The following is a 14,526-nucleotide window of genomic DNA, read 5'->3' on the forward strand; positions in this document are numbered from 1 at the left end:
CAATATATTATTATCCTGGTAAGATCCACTCAAAGGAGCCAGTGATTCAGTGATTATTCATTGATTTTCAGAACTGTTACATATCTTGCAGGAGTGACTTTAAAATGTTTCCTACTTTTTTCAAGAAAAAAACAACAAAGAGTATTCTTTCTGTAGAGAATTGATTAAGACTTTGTAGCTACCAGCTACTATTGTTCATTCCTGTTTCCTTGGCTGATGAGAAAAGTTGTAATGACATGTAAAGTGTACAATAATATTGCACACGATAATGCATACATGCAATACAAGTGAAAAGAAAAAGATTTGGCATTCACAGTAATTTTTGCTGTCTGTTTTTAGGATATAAGTAAACAAGGGGATCTGATTTTGATGTCTCAATTTCTCATACATGGAGAAAATGGGGTGAGATTTCACATTGTGATTATTAAGTACTGTATAATAATATTTTTGTATGTATGCAGTGTACATGTGGTATCAGTTTCATTATGAAATGTCATGACATCTCTCAGTTAAGCTTAAAGGGTGAATTCTCAATTACCTTTTCACTCAGAACAACTAAAACAATAGCATTCTGTTATTAGTTGAAACATGTTGATGGTTCAAAGGGATATAATTTGTTCTGTGGTCAATTGCATTTGTCATGCAAGTGAAACAAGATATAGCAGTACATTAATACCGGTAAAGATTGGTGTTAAGAGGTTTAGATATTAATTTTTTATGTTTGGGTTTCGTATTTAATCAAAAGCTTACTTTGCATCCCTATGTATTGCAACTTCACAAATAAAATTCATGGTCATTCATTCATCATGCAGAGACTTTATTTGTTTTGTCATTGCTGACAAGATTTTGGTGTTATCTATTGTAAATGTCTGGGAGCTTCTTTCATTCTTCAAGGCTACTGTACTGCAAGCAGTGACCACTTCGTCTTTCTTGATAATTTAGAAAGTGGAGAGGACCTCTCTAGTTTTTCTAGGAAGATTCATTGGCCTGTAGTTATAGGACAGGCTGGGTATCACCATCATCCATGTTTACTTTCTTTATTCTGCGATCCAAGAATTAATTAAAGTAAATAATTTTGTAGCTACAGTAATAATTGAGGAGGCCCAAAGAACTTCAGGCTTATTAAATGAACTGTCTTATTAGAAGTACAAGGAAGGGTCATGTTTTTGCAAATGTTGCCTGTTTAGCACTTTTATTTCAACAGAATTAAGTATTAGAAGGTAATGTGTAAGTGCTATATTGTACCCATGCAAACCATGTGAGCGTTAGCCCTACTAATGGAACTGGGTCCACCCGAGGACAGAAAAAACTCTGACCAGGGACCAGGGTGGGTTCAATTCCCACCCTGGTCTGAGTTTTTATCTGTCCTGTAGAATATAGCACTTCACATTACCCTCTAATACTTAATTTTGTTCTTTGATTGTTTTATTGCAGGAGGTTAAAGAAAGATCCTTTCTTCTGTTCCCTAATTGCCTTATTATACTGTCTGTAAATGCAAATGCCTGTGGATACAGATTTGAGGTACATTCATATTTAAAATTATTTACCATCAAGTTCAAGTTCAAGTTATTAATAAAAAGAAAATAAAGGTTACAATATTCACTACACATGTTGTGCTCAATGCTAATTGAGGTGCGCAGTGTAATGACATAAATGAAACTTAAAGGAGTGATACAAAATTAAGATGAAATAAAACTAATCAATGGAAAATATGATTACATTATAGCTATAGTCCACTAACAAAAGGTATATAGTTAAAAAAAATTACAAAAAAATAATTACAGGGTACATTAATAATTATTACTCAATTTTAATATATACGAGTGGGTGTTGGCATAAACATCGTGGGCCTGGTTGTTCAAAAGCTGATTAATGCTAATCCCAGATTAAAAATTAACCAAGGAGTTTATTTCTCTACTACAGCTGTTCAATGCTGATATTTGGCAAAAATTTACATTAGAAGAAGTCAATCCTGAAAAACAAAATATGCAAAAGAAACTTTCACCAAAAAGTTGAAAACATTAAACAAAAGTTTATGCTAATCCCAGATCGGCTTTCGAACAACCAGGCCCTGAACTTGAAGTAGTGTACAGTGTAAGCAGGTATTTTCTAATCTGTTTTTTGAAAGACAATTTTGTAAGTAAATGCCAGTCAAGATTTAGAGAAATGGATAATCTAGTTCCAAAAGTAAAGACTTCAGCTGAAAGTTCAGTGGTGCCTCTGTAATGCATCATTAGTATAGTTCTAGAATTGTGTGTTTTGGAGTTGATGCTTAAACAATGTAAGGACCTCCTGCTAATTTTTTGTTTAACTTACATGTGCATTTTGGGGTTTTTACTTTTTATTTTTTTTTATTTCAGAAAAAGTATGGTCTTTCAGATCTCTCAGTACAGTCTCTGGAAGACTCTGAAGGCATTCTAAATGCTTTTGAAATAAGAGGTATTATGGCAAAAAATAATTTAATAACAAGCATGCAAGCAGCTTGATCCTACAATCTTCCTGCAGCTGCCTCCTCCAGTTACAAAGCCTGGGGAGAGAGGCATTAATTTTGGAATCACTATCTGTTAATTTACTATTCCAATGTGAATGTTGTAGTTCAATTTTTCCTCTGGTTTGAATTTTTTCAAACCAGTGTAAATTTTATTTAACTTTTTTTTTCGCCAACTGTGTAAAAAAGGGAATTTCCTTTTTTGGGGGGTGTACTTAACAAACAGGAGTGGGTCTCAAAACAAAAGAAGCCATCTTTTCTTTCCATTCCTTTTCTCGATCCTTTCATTCTGTGCACCTTGAACTTGAACTCCCAATCTCTGGATCTGCACTCTCCACATGACCACGCAAGCAACTCATACAAATTTCTTCAGAATATTATTAATTTATTACTACTTATTCATCCCAGGCCACTCTCAGTCTCGTAAATCTAGCAGTGATAAAATACCATAATACTCTTTGTTTGTCCCTCCAAAATTTGGCATAATGTTTTCTCTTGGGACTTATACTGGTCCCTAGAGAAACTGGAAACAATGATTATGCAAAATTTTGGAGGGTCAAATGAAGAGTGCTATGGTATTTTTGATACTAGCTTGTTGACTTGATAGTAAAATATCACCATAATTGTTACATTGTAGCCCAACATGCTTTTAGGAGAAACTAGATGCTCAGTGAGTATAAACTTGGTTGCCTGTGGTACATGTTGCACAAAAACAGAGGGCACTGAGTTGGGTGGTATTGAAGGGCCTGAAACTGGATTTTCTGTGGAGTAATGCTGAAAATAAAAAAAAAGTGAAAAAAAAAAATAAAGAAAAATGCCTAGGAATCCAATAGGTACTCCTGGCCACTCCTACAATGGAAGAAGCATGCTAGGGGATTGAACTCGAATGTGGCATATTTCTCATCATCTCAGGAATGCTCAGTCCGGAAACAAAACACTACTTATTTTTTGTTTCGTTTACAGAGGTCAATTTACCATAATGATTATTATATCAACTTTGTTGATAAACCCTTGTCTGTATTCCACTTTCCTACCAGTGCAGCACCACAGCTTCTTTAGAAACTAAACCCCTTAACCCTAATCACTAAAATTTACTGTTCACATGCAAGAAGTCTTTGATAGCATCAGAGACAACAATGCATCATAATAATCTTAAAATGATTTTTTCTAGTTTATTTGATACGTACTACATAATAAGTTCTAATTAATAGACCTTATTCATATTCTCAGTATTGGACTGGAACTACTGTAGCTTGCAATGGAGGCTAATTATTCCCCTGCATTAGCCTCCATTGCAAGCTAGTTCCTGTCCTATACTGAGAATACGAATATGGTCTGTTACAGGAAGACGTCCAAATATGTTAAAATGGGCAGTGTTATAAAAAAAATAACAAACCAGTTTGTATAATTTAAACTGGTTTGAAAAAAGTCAAACTTAGTAAAATTCAAAAATTCAAATGCATGATTAATCCATTATCCATTTGTGCCTAGCCATCCCTACTGAGCAGGAAAATCATCTGGCATTAGACAGTAAAATCTATAAGTCTAGCTCTGAGAATTGAAACAGTGAAAAAATACATATCCCTCATTAATTTTATTCCATTTAATTTTTAGTGAGTGGAGATGTCATGAAGTTGTCAACCAACCATGCCCATGAGAAGGCAGCTTGGTTAGAAACACTTCAGATGCCAGGGCAAAGTCCTAAGCTTCGCAAGAACTCTGAAAAGAGCAGTGTGACGTCTCCATCACCATGGGTAGATAGGCTTCCTGCGTCACTGTCAGAGCGGACATATTCTACATCGAAGTCCAGTCCACCACGCAGTGATTCATTTGGTTCACCTCCAAATTCAGCCACGCCCAAGAACTCACTTAGTACTTCTGGTGTCCACTCTCAGGTATAGATAAATTTGTTTATAGATAAATTGTTTGATATAGATAAATTTGTAGATAAAACTGAATTATAGAAATAGATCAGTTCAATCAATAATGCCTCACAATAACAAAATCAGCAAAATGTTTAGTTTTGGCACTCTGATACCAGGGTGTGGAAATGCCAGATCTAAGGCTGTGGCCGTGATGAGTTTGGGATTGAGTAATGGCAGATTTAAGTTTCTCATTTTCTTTTGTGACCTTTGAAAATTTGGGACAAGTGTGACTCCTATTTGTACAAACCCGGGGACATGTGGGGCTTCACAGCAACTAAGGTTTGGTAACAAATGTGAAGAGCTCTCTCCTCCACAGATTCAATAACACTGTGTCAGGATTCTGGCAAGGGTACATGTATCAGCAGGGGCAATGCTCTAACCCTGATCTGATCAGTGCACAGTAGATCTTAACGTCATCCTCAAGGAAAACGTCAGCTTTTGTGAGGAGTCTAACTAAATTTGGTTGTACCTCGTGAAATTGTCACTAATGAGTACTCCAAGAATTTTATAGCTATGGTCCCATTTAAAAAAAAAGTGTACTCTCTTTAGCCAATCTGGTATCTGTCAATTGCAGTATCATCAGAGCTGCACTTGAATATGGTTCGCCTGCATGGGCAGCACTACCAAAGTACCTCAGCGATCTTATCGAGTCCTTCCAGGAAAAGGCTTTAAAGATCATCTACCCTGATGCCTCATATGAATCCGCCCTTGGCCTTGTGCAACTTGATCCCTTATAAATTATAGTCGCAGAGAAGAGTCATGTAGGAAATTTATAGAAAAATGCAAAAAAAAAAACGGCGGGCTTCTCATGAACATTCTTCGGCGCCCTATAATTAACGAACATAATTATAACTTGAGATCTGGTAACCAATGCCATAATAATTATGTCATCATGCAGAACCAAAAGGTTTTAAATTAACAATTTGGTCACCATGAAATATTAGGAAATATAAATTTATGTATAATTATTATATTTAAACTTTCTTTATGTAATCACTTATGTAATTTATTATGAATTTATTCCTATTTATATGTATTTATTGCTGACAATCCTGTAATTCAGTTTTTATTGCGTTTAAACTACTTAAATGTTCGTCCTTTTGTAAAAAATAAAGGAATTATTACTAAATTTCTTGTGGTCAGGAGATGATTATGTCAAAGTCTCCTGTCTTATTAAGCTATTTAATACTTTAGGTTAGCCTCTTGTCATAATCTTAATTCACTTGCTTTGTTTTATGTTAGTTTATTCTATTTACTGTGTAGTAATGTCTTCACTGTTATTAAATTTTAGTCCATCTATAGATAAACCTTGTACTTGTAATATGTCCTCAGTTCTCCCCACCTCAATTAGTTTATAAGTTATTTGCAGGGAGAAAGTAATGTAATTATTACTTATATTTCTAATTTTCAATAAAATTTGTTGTTGCAATAGGTGATTATTAAACGATTGATTGATTGATTAATTTAGGCACTTATTAGATTGAACTCATTACGTGAAGTGGGCTCAGATTGCAAGAAACTAATAATAAGTTCACTGCACTTCTTAGGGTGAATTTGTACTAAATGCCTTCAAAAACTTGAGTTTAAAATATGAACTGATTTATTTCATGCAACAGTCTTCCAGTGATGGATTGAAGTTCCGTTCAGGGTCAACCTCCCAATCTGTTGCAACTGATCTGACATTTGGATCAGCTCCTCTCAGTCCACCCAGAAAGGCACACTGGGATTTCACTCGGCTCAGACCAACCCCTCCTCTTAGGCCGGCATATGCTCTGATTGCTAAAGAGGTATTTCCTGATATTCTTGATGTGTATTCTTAAGCTCTGTAGGTTCACTTTTTTTTTTTCTTTTGCATTATACATTTGGTGGCAGCCAACAATAATATTATTAATAACTGGAAAGTGTGAGCAGTACTTTGCAAATAGGGAACCACACAAATCTTGTAAATTATTTGTGTTTTTTTATAGTTGTGTTACATGTATTTAACTACTGCTACATTCACTCAAGGTTATTCCCTTTAACCAATTTCATCCTAAGAGTGAGACTTAATAGATCTTACTCTGTTTAACACAAGATGATTTTACTTGTTGATGGGGGCTACTTTAGGAATCAATAGGTTAATGAATTTTCTTGTCATTTACTTGTTCATCAATTTTCGAAATAGTGATAAAATAGATGTGTTAATGAGCCAATTTGATTATGTTTAGGAATAAAATAAATTAGTCATCATCATTTTCACCATTGTTGCAATATTGAATCATCATCATCATCATCATCATTTCTTGTGTCTAAAGTGTTGTTTTACTTTGAATTGCGTAACAGAAAAACAGTTTGTACTTTGCATCCTTATCAGGGTAAATCAGTGAGATCATGACTTAAACAACAGTAAAATTGAGATTAATAAGTGCATTTGTCAGAGCCATTTTATTGTATTCCAATAGTTTACGAATGATTACTAGTTCGTCAATTTAATTCAATCTTTTGTCAAGTAAGTTATGATTCTAATCTAATTATTCATTGTGTCTTTGCCAGGACACATCAACAGCACATCGCTCTATGAGAGGCTTACTATATCCATCAAGAAAGAAACAAGGTGAGAAGGCTCTCTTGATTGCCATAGAAAAGCTCCTAGAAATTGATTATTTTTGCATTGAGAAAGAGGTCGAAGTGAACTATAGTATAATTATATAAAGTTACTTTTTTTATTCTAAAAATAGTTTTAAATGATTGAGATACATGTATTATTGCATATTTAAAATGATAAATGGCACAAAGGAGAATGATGAAAAGATATTTTTAAAGAGTATAATAATAATATTATGATTTATCTGATGAGAAATGTTGTTTGAATATTAATATTTAAGAATCATAAAAATGCATTGTTATGCTGTGGTTGAAATTTTTTCTTACAAGTAGTTCAATTTTTATAAAATCAGTGACATTTTTGTTTCAATGATCCTGTTTTAGTCTAAAATGCTTTAAAACATGATTACTGAAACCACTGCATAATGTGACGATAAAGATTAATAATGTTTTCATGCAGTAAACTTTGTTTGCTAATTTTTGCATGTAAATTTAACCTGGAGTTTTTTGAAGCTGAATTTAATTATTAAATCAGGGAATCTTGAAAGTCAAAGTTTTAATCTTGCAGCTGAACTAACTTTCAAAAATTATCTCCTCCCCTTTTGCCAGTTTCAATCTCAAGACCAAGTTTCAAAGGTGATTAATGGCTTCTCTTCTAGGTTGTCTTACACTTAATCCGCTTACGTCTTTCATATCTTGCACTTCTGACTGTAAGTAATAAGCAAACTAAACTTCTTCCTACTTCCTGCAAATAAAGTGTGAGCTTTTTGGATTTTAAAAAATAAAATGGTGCCTTTTTCTAAACAAAAAGCATCATAAAAATTTTATTATGCAGCAATAAAATCTCTCTTGATCAGAGGCAATGTGTCAACACATAATTGTAATACAACCGTATAACAATCATATGTAAGTTGATGTTGAAAGGAGATGTTTGATGACTCCTCCTCAAACTCATTAATAATTCATAAGCCAAAAACAAAAGAAATCACTACTGTGAAGGAAGTTTGGATAATGATGTGGTCTTAATTAGCTTAAAATTTCACCAACTTTGATACCAAATGTCTCTTGAAATACTGAATCCTTTGAGAAGCAATATCAAACACTCAAAAGAGTGTTTCATCAGATATCCAAACACCTCAAAATTGGTTATTAAAAACTCTACCTTGGGCCTCATTTTTTAACTCACTTCTCAGTGTTTGGATATCCGATGAAACACTCCTTCTTGTGTTTGATGTATTACATCAAGACTAAATATAAAGTAAAAAATTAAGCAACATTTATAATTCTTTTGATATGAATAATCATTTTAGAAAACTGGTACTGTAAATGTTAAAACTTACTAAAAGGGTAACCCAGGATTTTGGTTAACTTTGCTTCTAATAGAGTCCCTTAGATTGAAGTAGATTAGTTTTCAGTTCTGAACTTGGGCATTACAATTTCCAAGTGTACATGTTGTAGTACAATTTGTTCCTTTGGTACAATTTTTTCTGAACTGGTACAAAATAGTTTGAACTGGTACAATTTTAATTGTACTGGTTTATTTTTATCAACTGTCAAAAAAAGGGATTTTCCTTTTTTTGGGTTGTAGTTAAAAAAACAGGGGCATGGTTTTTGGGGGGTCTAAAAAAAGAACATGTTAAAATTAAATTCTCAAAGTTGATTAAAAGTGTTTTGTACATTCTAATGGCATTGTTTGCTTATAATTAGTTACTGCTGTGAGAACCTTAGCCTGCATGAAAGACCAGTTGTTGTTTGTTACTTTTTAGTGGAGCGAATGACAACCTGAAATACATCTGTCAGGCAGGCTATGAAAACCTTGAATGCTGGGTCGTGTCAATTTTGTTTTCGTTTTTGTTTATCAATGCTAACAGGGCATGTCTTTAGTATCACAATGTATGGTTCCTTATCTGAGGTTATGGGTCATTATTAGCTTCAATAAGCTCATTTCTATTCACAAAATTTATTTTCAAGGTCGGTCAAAGAGTGAACTTGAAGATGAAAGGCATGGCAGCATTTCAGGTTAGTAAGATTTTACAAGTTCCTGTTGTTAAACCTTGAACAGTCTGAATACTTCCAAGTCAATCTGAAAGAGCTTAAAGGGGCTAGGTCACGCTATTTTAGGTAATTTTGTTAATTATGAGCTCTAAACGTCAAATTGGCAGAGCGAGAGTCTTTCATTTGCAAAATCATGGCCACATAACAACTGAGAATGATTTTCCAGCCGTGTAAATGACATTTTGATATAGACTGATATAAATTTGAAAAAAGGTGGGCTGACGTTTTTCAAATTTACCCAATTAAATCCATTTCAAGCCTCTCCAGTTTTGTCCATCCATGTCCCTTCTTGGCTTCTCTGTGTTTTGTAAGAGTTCTTCCATAGTTTTGAACAGTTATTTTGATAATTTAGTTAATTCTATGACCATTCGATCAGTGCTGCAATTGCCTAAAATTGCGTGACCTAGCCCCTTTAACTGTACATGAATTATGCTTGAATAAGCTAAAGGAAAAAGGAAGGACAGCCGTTAAAAAGAAAAAGGAAGTTAGCAAGTCTAGCTACATGTACAGGTTGAATAAAATGGATAATGTAAACTGCCTTTTCCCATAAATTTATATCTTTACATTATGAGGAGCTCCCATTGTTGATTATTAATAATAGCCATTGGTGGAAATATATGAAAATACAACAAAAGGTTCTCTCTTTGCTTTACACAATTTGTGCTTTCATTCTTTGTAAAGCTTTTATTTTGCATTAAGTGTTCACAGACAGTTCTTTTGTATGACCATTTTTTTAGGAGCCACCCATGTATTAGAAGAGGATGTACTTATTTTAAGAGTTGTTGAAGCTTACTGCACCAGTGCAAGAGCAAGACAAACGCTTAACAGTAAGTTAACTTTGCCATAAATAGTGATTTTTGAATACCAAATAAAAAAGTCATTAGTGATTAATTTAAATTTCAACATGATTATCTTTTTTGCAGTGCATACATAGTCTTTATTATGGACAATAATATCTTTATGTTAAGTAGATTTATGATCGAAGAGTATCACTCGACAACTTTAAAGGCATTTTGAAATTTAGAGAACTTAGTGATATGCACTGACATAGTGCTGTTACCTGCAATTTTTTCGCCAAATGCCTCACTCATCACACCCACTTGGCCTCTGCAATATTCTCAACTCCTGGAAGGAGACTTAAGGAAGTTATAACTGTAATAATTAATGATTCTGATTTCTTCAAAAAAACTCATGATTTTGAAAATTGGGCCTTCTTATAGTCTTGGCACTGTGTGTGTGTTTTTCTTAAACATGATCATGTTTTGTTGTAAGCAAAACTCATGTTGGAGATCTTGTTGGCTTATTACAACAATGCAAATTTAGATGTCAATTATTTGACCCATAATTATTCACAAAATTAAATTTGCCTCTTTAAAAAAATCATTGGGTTGAAATTGGGTTTTGTGTGCGTGTAAACTATTTTTCAAAATTTAAAACTGGTAGATGATATTTTAATAGCCAAAGCCTTTTGCACTTTTTTTGAAGATCTTGTCATTCTTTTAAGATATGAACACTGCAAAGTAGATGAAGGAAATTGCCATAATTATCAATCATTTCTAAGCCACATTTTGGTTTAAGCAGTGTCAATATTGTATTTTTCTCTTGGTGTGTTGTAAAAATGAACATAAATTGCAATAATATCAAGGTAATTAATGTAATCAATCATCATTGCTTTGTCTTGTCGGGTGAGGAGAACTTGAACTTGAAAGGGGAATTTTATTTTGTACATTGACAATGCATCAACAAATCTCCATTGGGGTTTGGATAACTCACAAAAACCTCTGGAAAGTCCCTTGCCTCTATTAATGTATTTTCTACTACTGCAGTACTTCCATCTGAAGTTGTATTTTTGAAAAGTGAGAAAATGGTCTGAATATTACCTGGACTCTGAGACCATAACCATGAATTTTTTAAGCATGCATTGGTTTCTGGATATTAGAAGGTGCATTGAAGGAATTTTAGGGTTTATGCATGTATCCTTCTTAGTGTGCATGCTCAGAACGTAGAAAATTTGTCAAAGTTGCACTTGTACAGCAATCTATGTGTAAAGGTCTCAATAACAATATTATTAGTTATAGACTTTTGGATTCTACTGTATGTCATAGACTTAATAAATAACAATTGTAAGTGGAGGAAATTCCCTTCTCCCTCATTTGTGTTGTAGTAGCAAAGTCAATGTCATGAGTTTTGGTAATCAACTAAAGCTTAAGAATTTTGTGAATTTATTGATGTTTTAATTAAAGATTTCATTCATTTCACCCTTGTTGTTGACTTCATTATCGCTGAATATAAATGTATATTGTTTTTTTTTTTGCTCTTGTAAAGCAAAGAGTTGGACTTCAACTCCTCTACACATCTGCTCATTTACCACCAACTGGTTCAGCCACTCAAGTCCCCATTACTGCTGCCCCCTCTCTCTCCCTGCAACACATACACACTGCCCAAACACCTCCCTCTATTCATTAACCCAAAACGTGCACACTCACCCATTGATTCCATTCAATGCTCTAAATTATTGATCTTTGTCCATGATTTATCCAGCCATCCTACTACCTCTCTGGGTTTTCAAATGAACAGGGTCAAGTTTTATGTTAACTAAAAGTAGTGGTGTCTGCCTGTCATACCTTTCAATAAACAGATTTAATATTTTAATATACAGTTCATAAATCTGTTCAACTGTTGCCACCAAGTGTGCAACTCACTCTCTGGCTAAAATATCCATTCTGCTTTTAAAACCTCTGTAAATACATGAAGGATTTGTTAATTTCTACTCTTGTGCATTATTATAAGTTTTGATGCACCATACATTTACGAGAGACTATTGTTTTTGTAATCACCCTTGTAGAGTGTTGTTGTAGCTGTATCTCAAGTCATGGTAACACAATAAGATGTCATTTCTATCATGTTTTGTTCTCTCTAAGTATGCATGTTGAAGGTATAACAAATCTAAAATCTTAGAGCATCGCCATGTAGTCTTTTTGATTGCATTGCTCGTCACTTAAATTTGTTGACATCTTTATGCTCAATGCAAGTATTTTGTTGCAATCACCTTTCTTAATGCACAAATCAAATAAATATTATGAGGTCAAAAATTCCAAACCTAATCAGATAGTTAACAGAGCTTTGGAGCAATTCACTCTTCAAACCATAATTTAAGTCATATATATTTTTGTTCATAACATTTTTTTTTTTACCATTTCCGAAATTAATTTCCTTTGTTGTGAGTTGGTATCCTTCAGGTTGAGTCAAGAGTCATATTCTAAGTGTTTTTGTTATACCTTCATTGTGGTATCCTAGCAGAAGATGCAAATAAATTCAGTAACCATGGGCTTGCTGGAGGAAGTGCTTTTGACTCTTCTGGCCAGGAACATGATGATAAGATTCTTGTTTCAAGGCATTCTCGAGCCACCAAGATTTTGGCCCACGGATGTTGTGCTGGACTTGCAAGCAAGAGTAATTTGTTAGACCCATATTGACACTTGACTAGAAGATATATAAAACATTAGCCTCAGCATATATTTCTTATTTCTTAAACAGTTATTAATCATAACAAAAATTTATGCTCTTGCGCTGTAGTTTCACAAGGGTAACTTGTGGTACTTCAAAAGCTCCTTCGTAATTCAAGAGCCTAACGGCCTATCAAAACACCGATAAACACCGATAAAACGTCATGTGTGTGAGCTTTTTAGTAAAACACTACTCAGTAGTATTCTTTATATAAAGAATACTAATAAGGCATAGCTTGTTTCTGATATGCTAAGATTCCCCTCCTCACAATTGAACCATTGTTCTGAGTCCAGAGGGACATACTTTTTTGTGGAGTGTTTTTGAAGTTGTTGAAAGAACTCACAGCACATGCTTTATCGGGTCTAAAAACACTGCTGCTCATTTTTTAACATATTATTATTATATTATTATTATTATTATTATTATTTTATATTTAGAAATAGTAATAATTTTCTTATTACACTTGTGTAGTAATAGTTCACGCATCTTTTTTCATGAAGCGGTATCTGATATTTAGGCTTTGTTAATATTATGTAGATACATGTAGTGTTTACAACTTTTGATGTTTCCACTCAAGCTTTCAAAATGAAAAACCTATGTACAGTAAGTGAAAGAGATTATCGCTATATCTCGCCTACTGTAAGTCATTACTGAAGAGGCCACAGTTATTGCAAAATACATGTGTATTTACTAATTTTATCAATATTGCCCTCTTGAGGAGGGACCTTGGCATGAAGTTTAAATCATTACATTTAGGTGAATCAAGAGTGTCTTTAAAAACATTTTTTATCCCAGTCAGGTGTCTTTCAGAAAGATATTTGCTTTTTATTTCCTAGGAAGTATGGTTGTTGCAAAGACCAATTTTTTTTGTTTTGTCTGTGGTGAAGTAGCTTCAAACTAAAAATCACTTTCTTGAAAGGAATCTGCTGATAAATTATGACATTAACTGTAATTTAAATTTTAAAAAGGAATTCGTTCAACTGAACTGAGTAGATATATTATTGAAACCTTGGCTATATTTCATCTCTTCTAAAAAAGGTTTCTACAGGGCCTTTCTCTTACAGAGTAAGAGGAGGGGTAGTAGCTCAAGGCTAAAATTAAATTCGGACCATTTATGACATGTTATTGTTAGAGCTATATGTATTGATCGCATTTGAGGAACATTGTCACTTATGGCATATTTTAAGTAATAATAATTATTGTTGACACAATGACTTCTCTTAAGTGGTTGGCAAATTTGACAGAAAAAAAGAAGTTTGACTTCTGTGGTTGTTACCAGTAAACATCGATAACATGATCTATATAAAATTATATTTTTTACTCTCATGTTTGTTCATATTAGAAGTGGTGATACCGACACTTACTGACTACATTTTGTTGAACACTTTATCACTTAACAATTGATCCTTATCAAGTTACTATTAAACAATATTTACATTATTTTCAATAGATCACATGATTTGCGTTCATGTGACCTACAGTTAGGTTTAACCCTTGCCCGACTGATAAAGATGTTGAGATAACTTTGGAATGTTTTGGAATTGTATATTTTACATTTTGAAGTTGTATTTCTTAACTTTGGTTCATTTTTTCCAGAGCAGGAATGCAATTTGTTCTCAATTAAAGTTATTGTCAATGTTGTTGTATTGGGTTAGGATCGTTCTGTATTCATAAAACCCAGCACAAAGGTGCTGAGAAAAATGAAGATGAAATTTAGAAATGAAATTAAACTTGAATTACCAGTAGTTATTTTATGAAAGGTTTCTGCAAGTGTACCACAGTTTTGTTGTTAATTCATTACAATTTTTCCTCTTTTCTTATGTAAATTAGGCATTAAATAGTTGAAACAGATTTCTTGATCACTACTTGTCTCTTATAAATTCCTCTACTCCATTAGATAATGTTTTCATGCAAATAACACAATATAATAACAACTGACAGATAAAAGCAAGCAACATAGTGTAAAAT

At 33.3% G+C, this 14,526-nt stretch overlaps 1 protein-coding gene across 1 annotated transcript in view; it reads left to right on the forward strand.

Moving 5' to 3' along the window:
- LOC138030766 (rho guanine nucleotide exchange factor 7-like) overlaps positions 1 to 14,526 on the forward strand; it is a 55,703-nt gene that overhangs the window by 18,015 nt on the left and 23,162 nt on the right. Inside the window, 9 exon segments of the mRNA XM_068878642.1 lie at positions 340 to 402; positions 1,435 to 1,521; positions 2,361 to 2,439; positions 4,103 to 4,383; positions 6,030 to 6,200; positions 6,946 to 7,006; positions 8,968 to 9,015; positions 9,789 to 9,878; positions 12,349 to 12,520. Coding sequence (XP_068734743.1) covers positions 340 to 402; positions 1,435 to 1,521; positions 2,361 to 2,439; positions 4,103 to 4,383; positions 6,030 to 6,200; positions 6,946 to 7,006; positions 8,968 to 9,015; positions 9,789 to 9,878; positions 12,349 to 12,520 — 1,052 coding nt within the window.

This window comes from Montipora capricornis, chromosome 13 (assembly GCF_036669925.1).
Source record: "Montipora capricornis isolate CH-2021 chromosome 13, ASM3666992v2, whole genome shotgun sequence".
Taxonomy (NCBI): Eukaryota; Metazoa; Cnidaria; class Anthozoa; order Scleractinia; family Acroporidae; genus Montipora; species Montipora capricornis.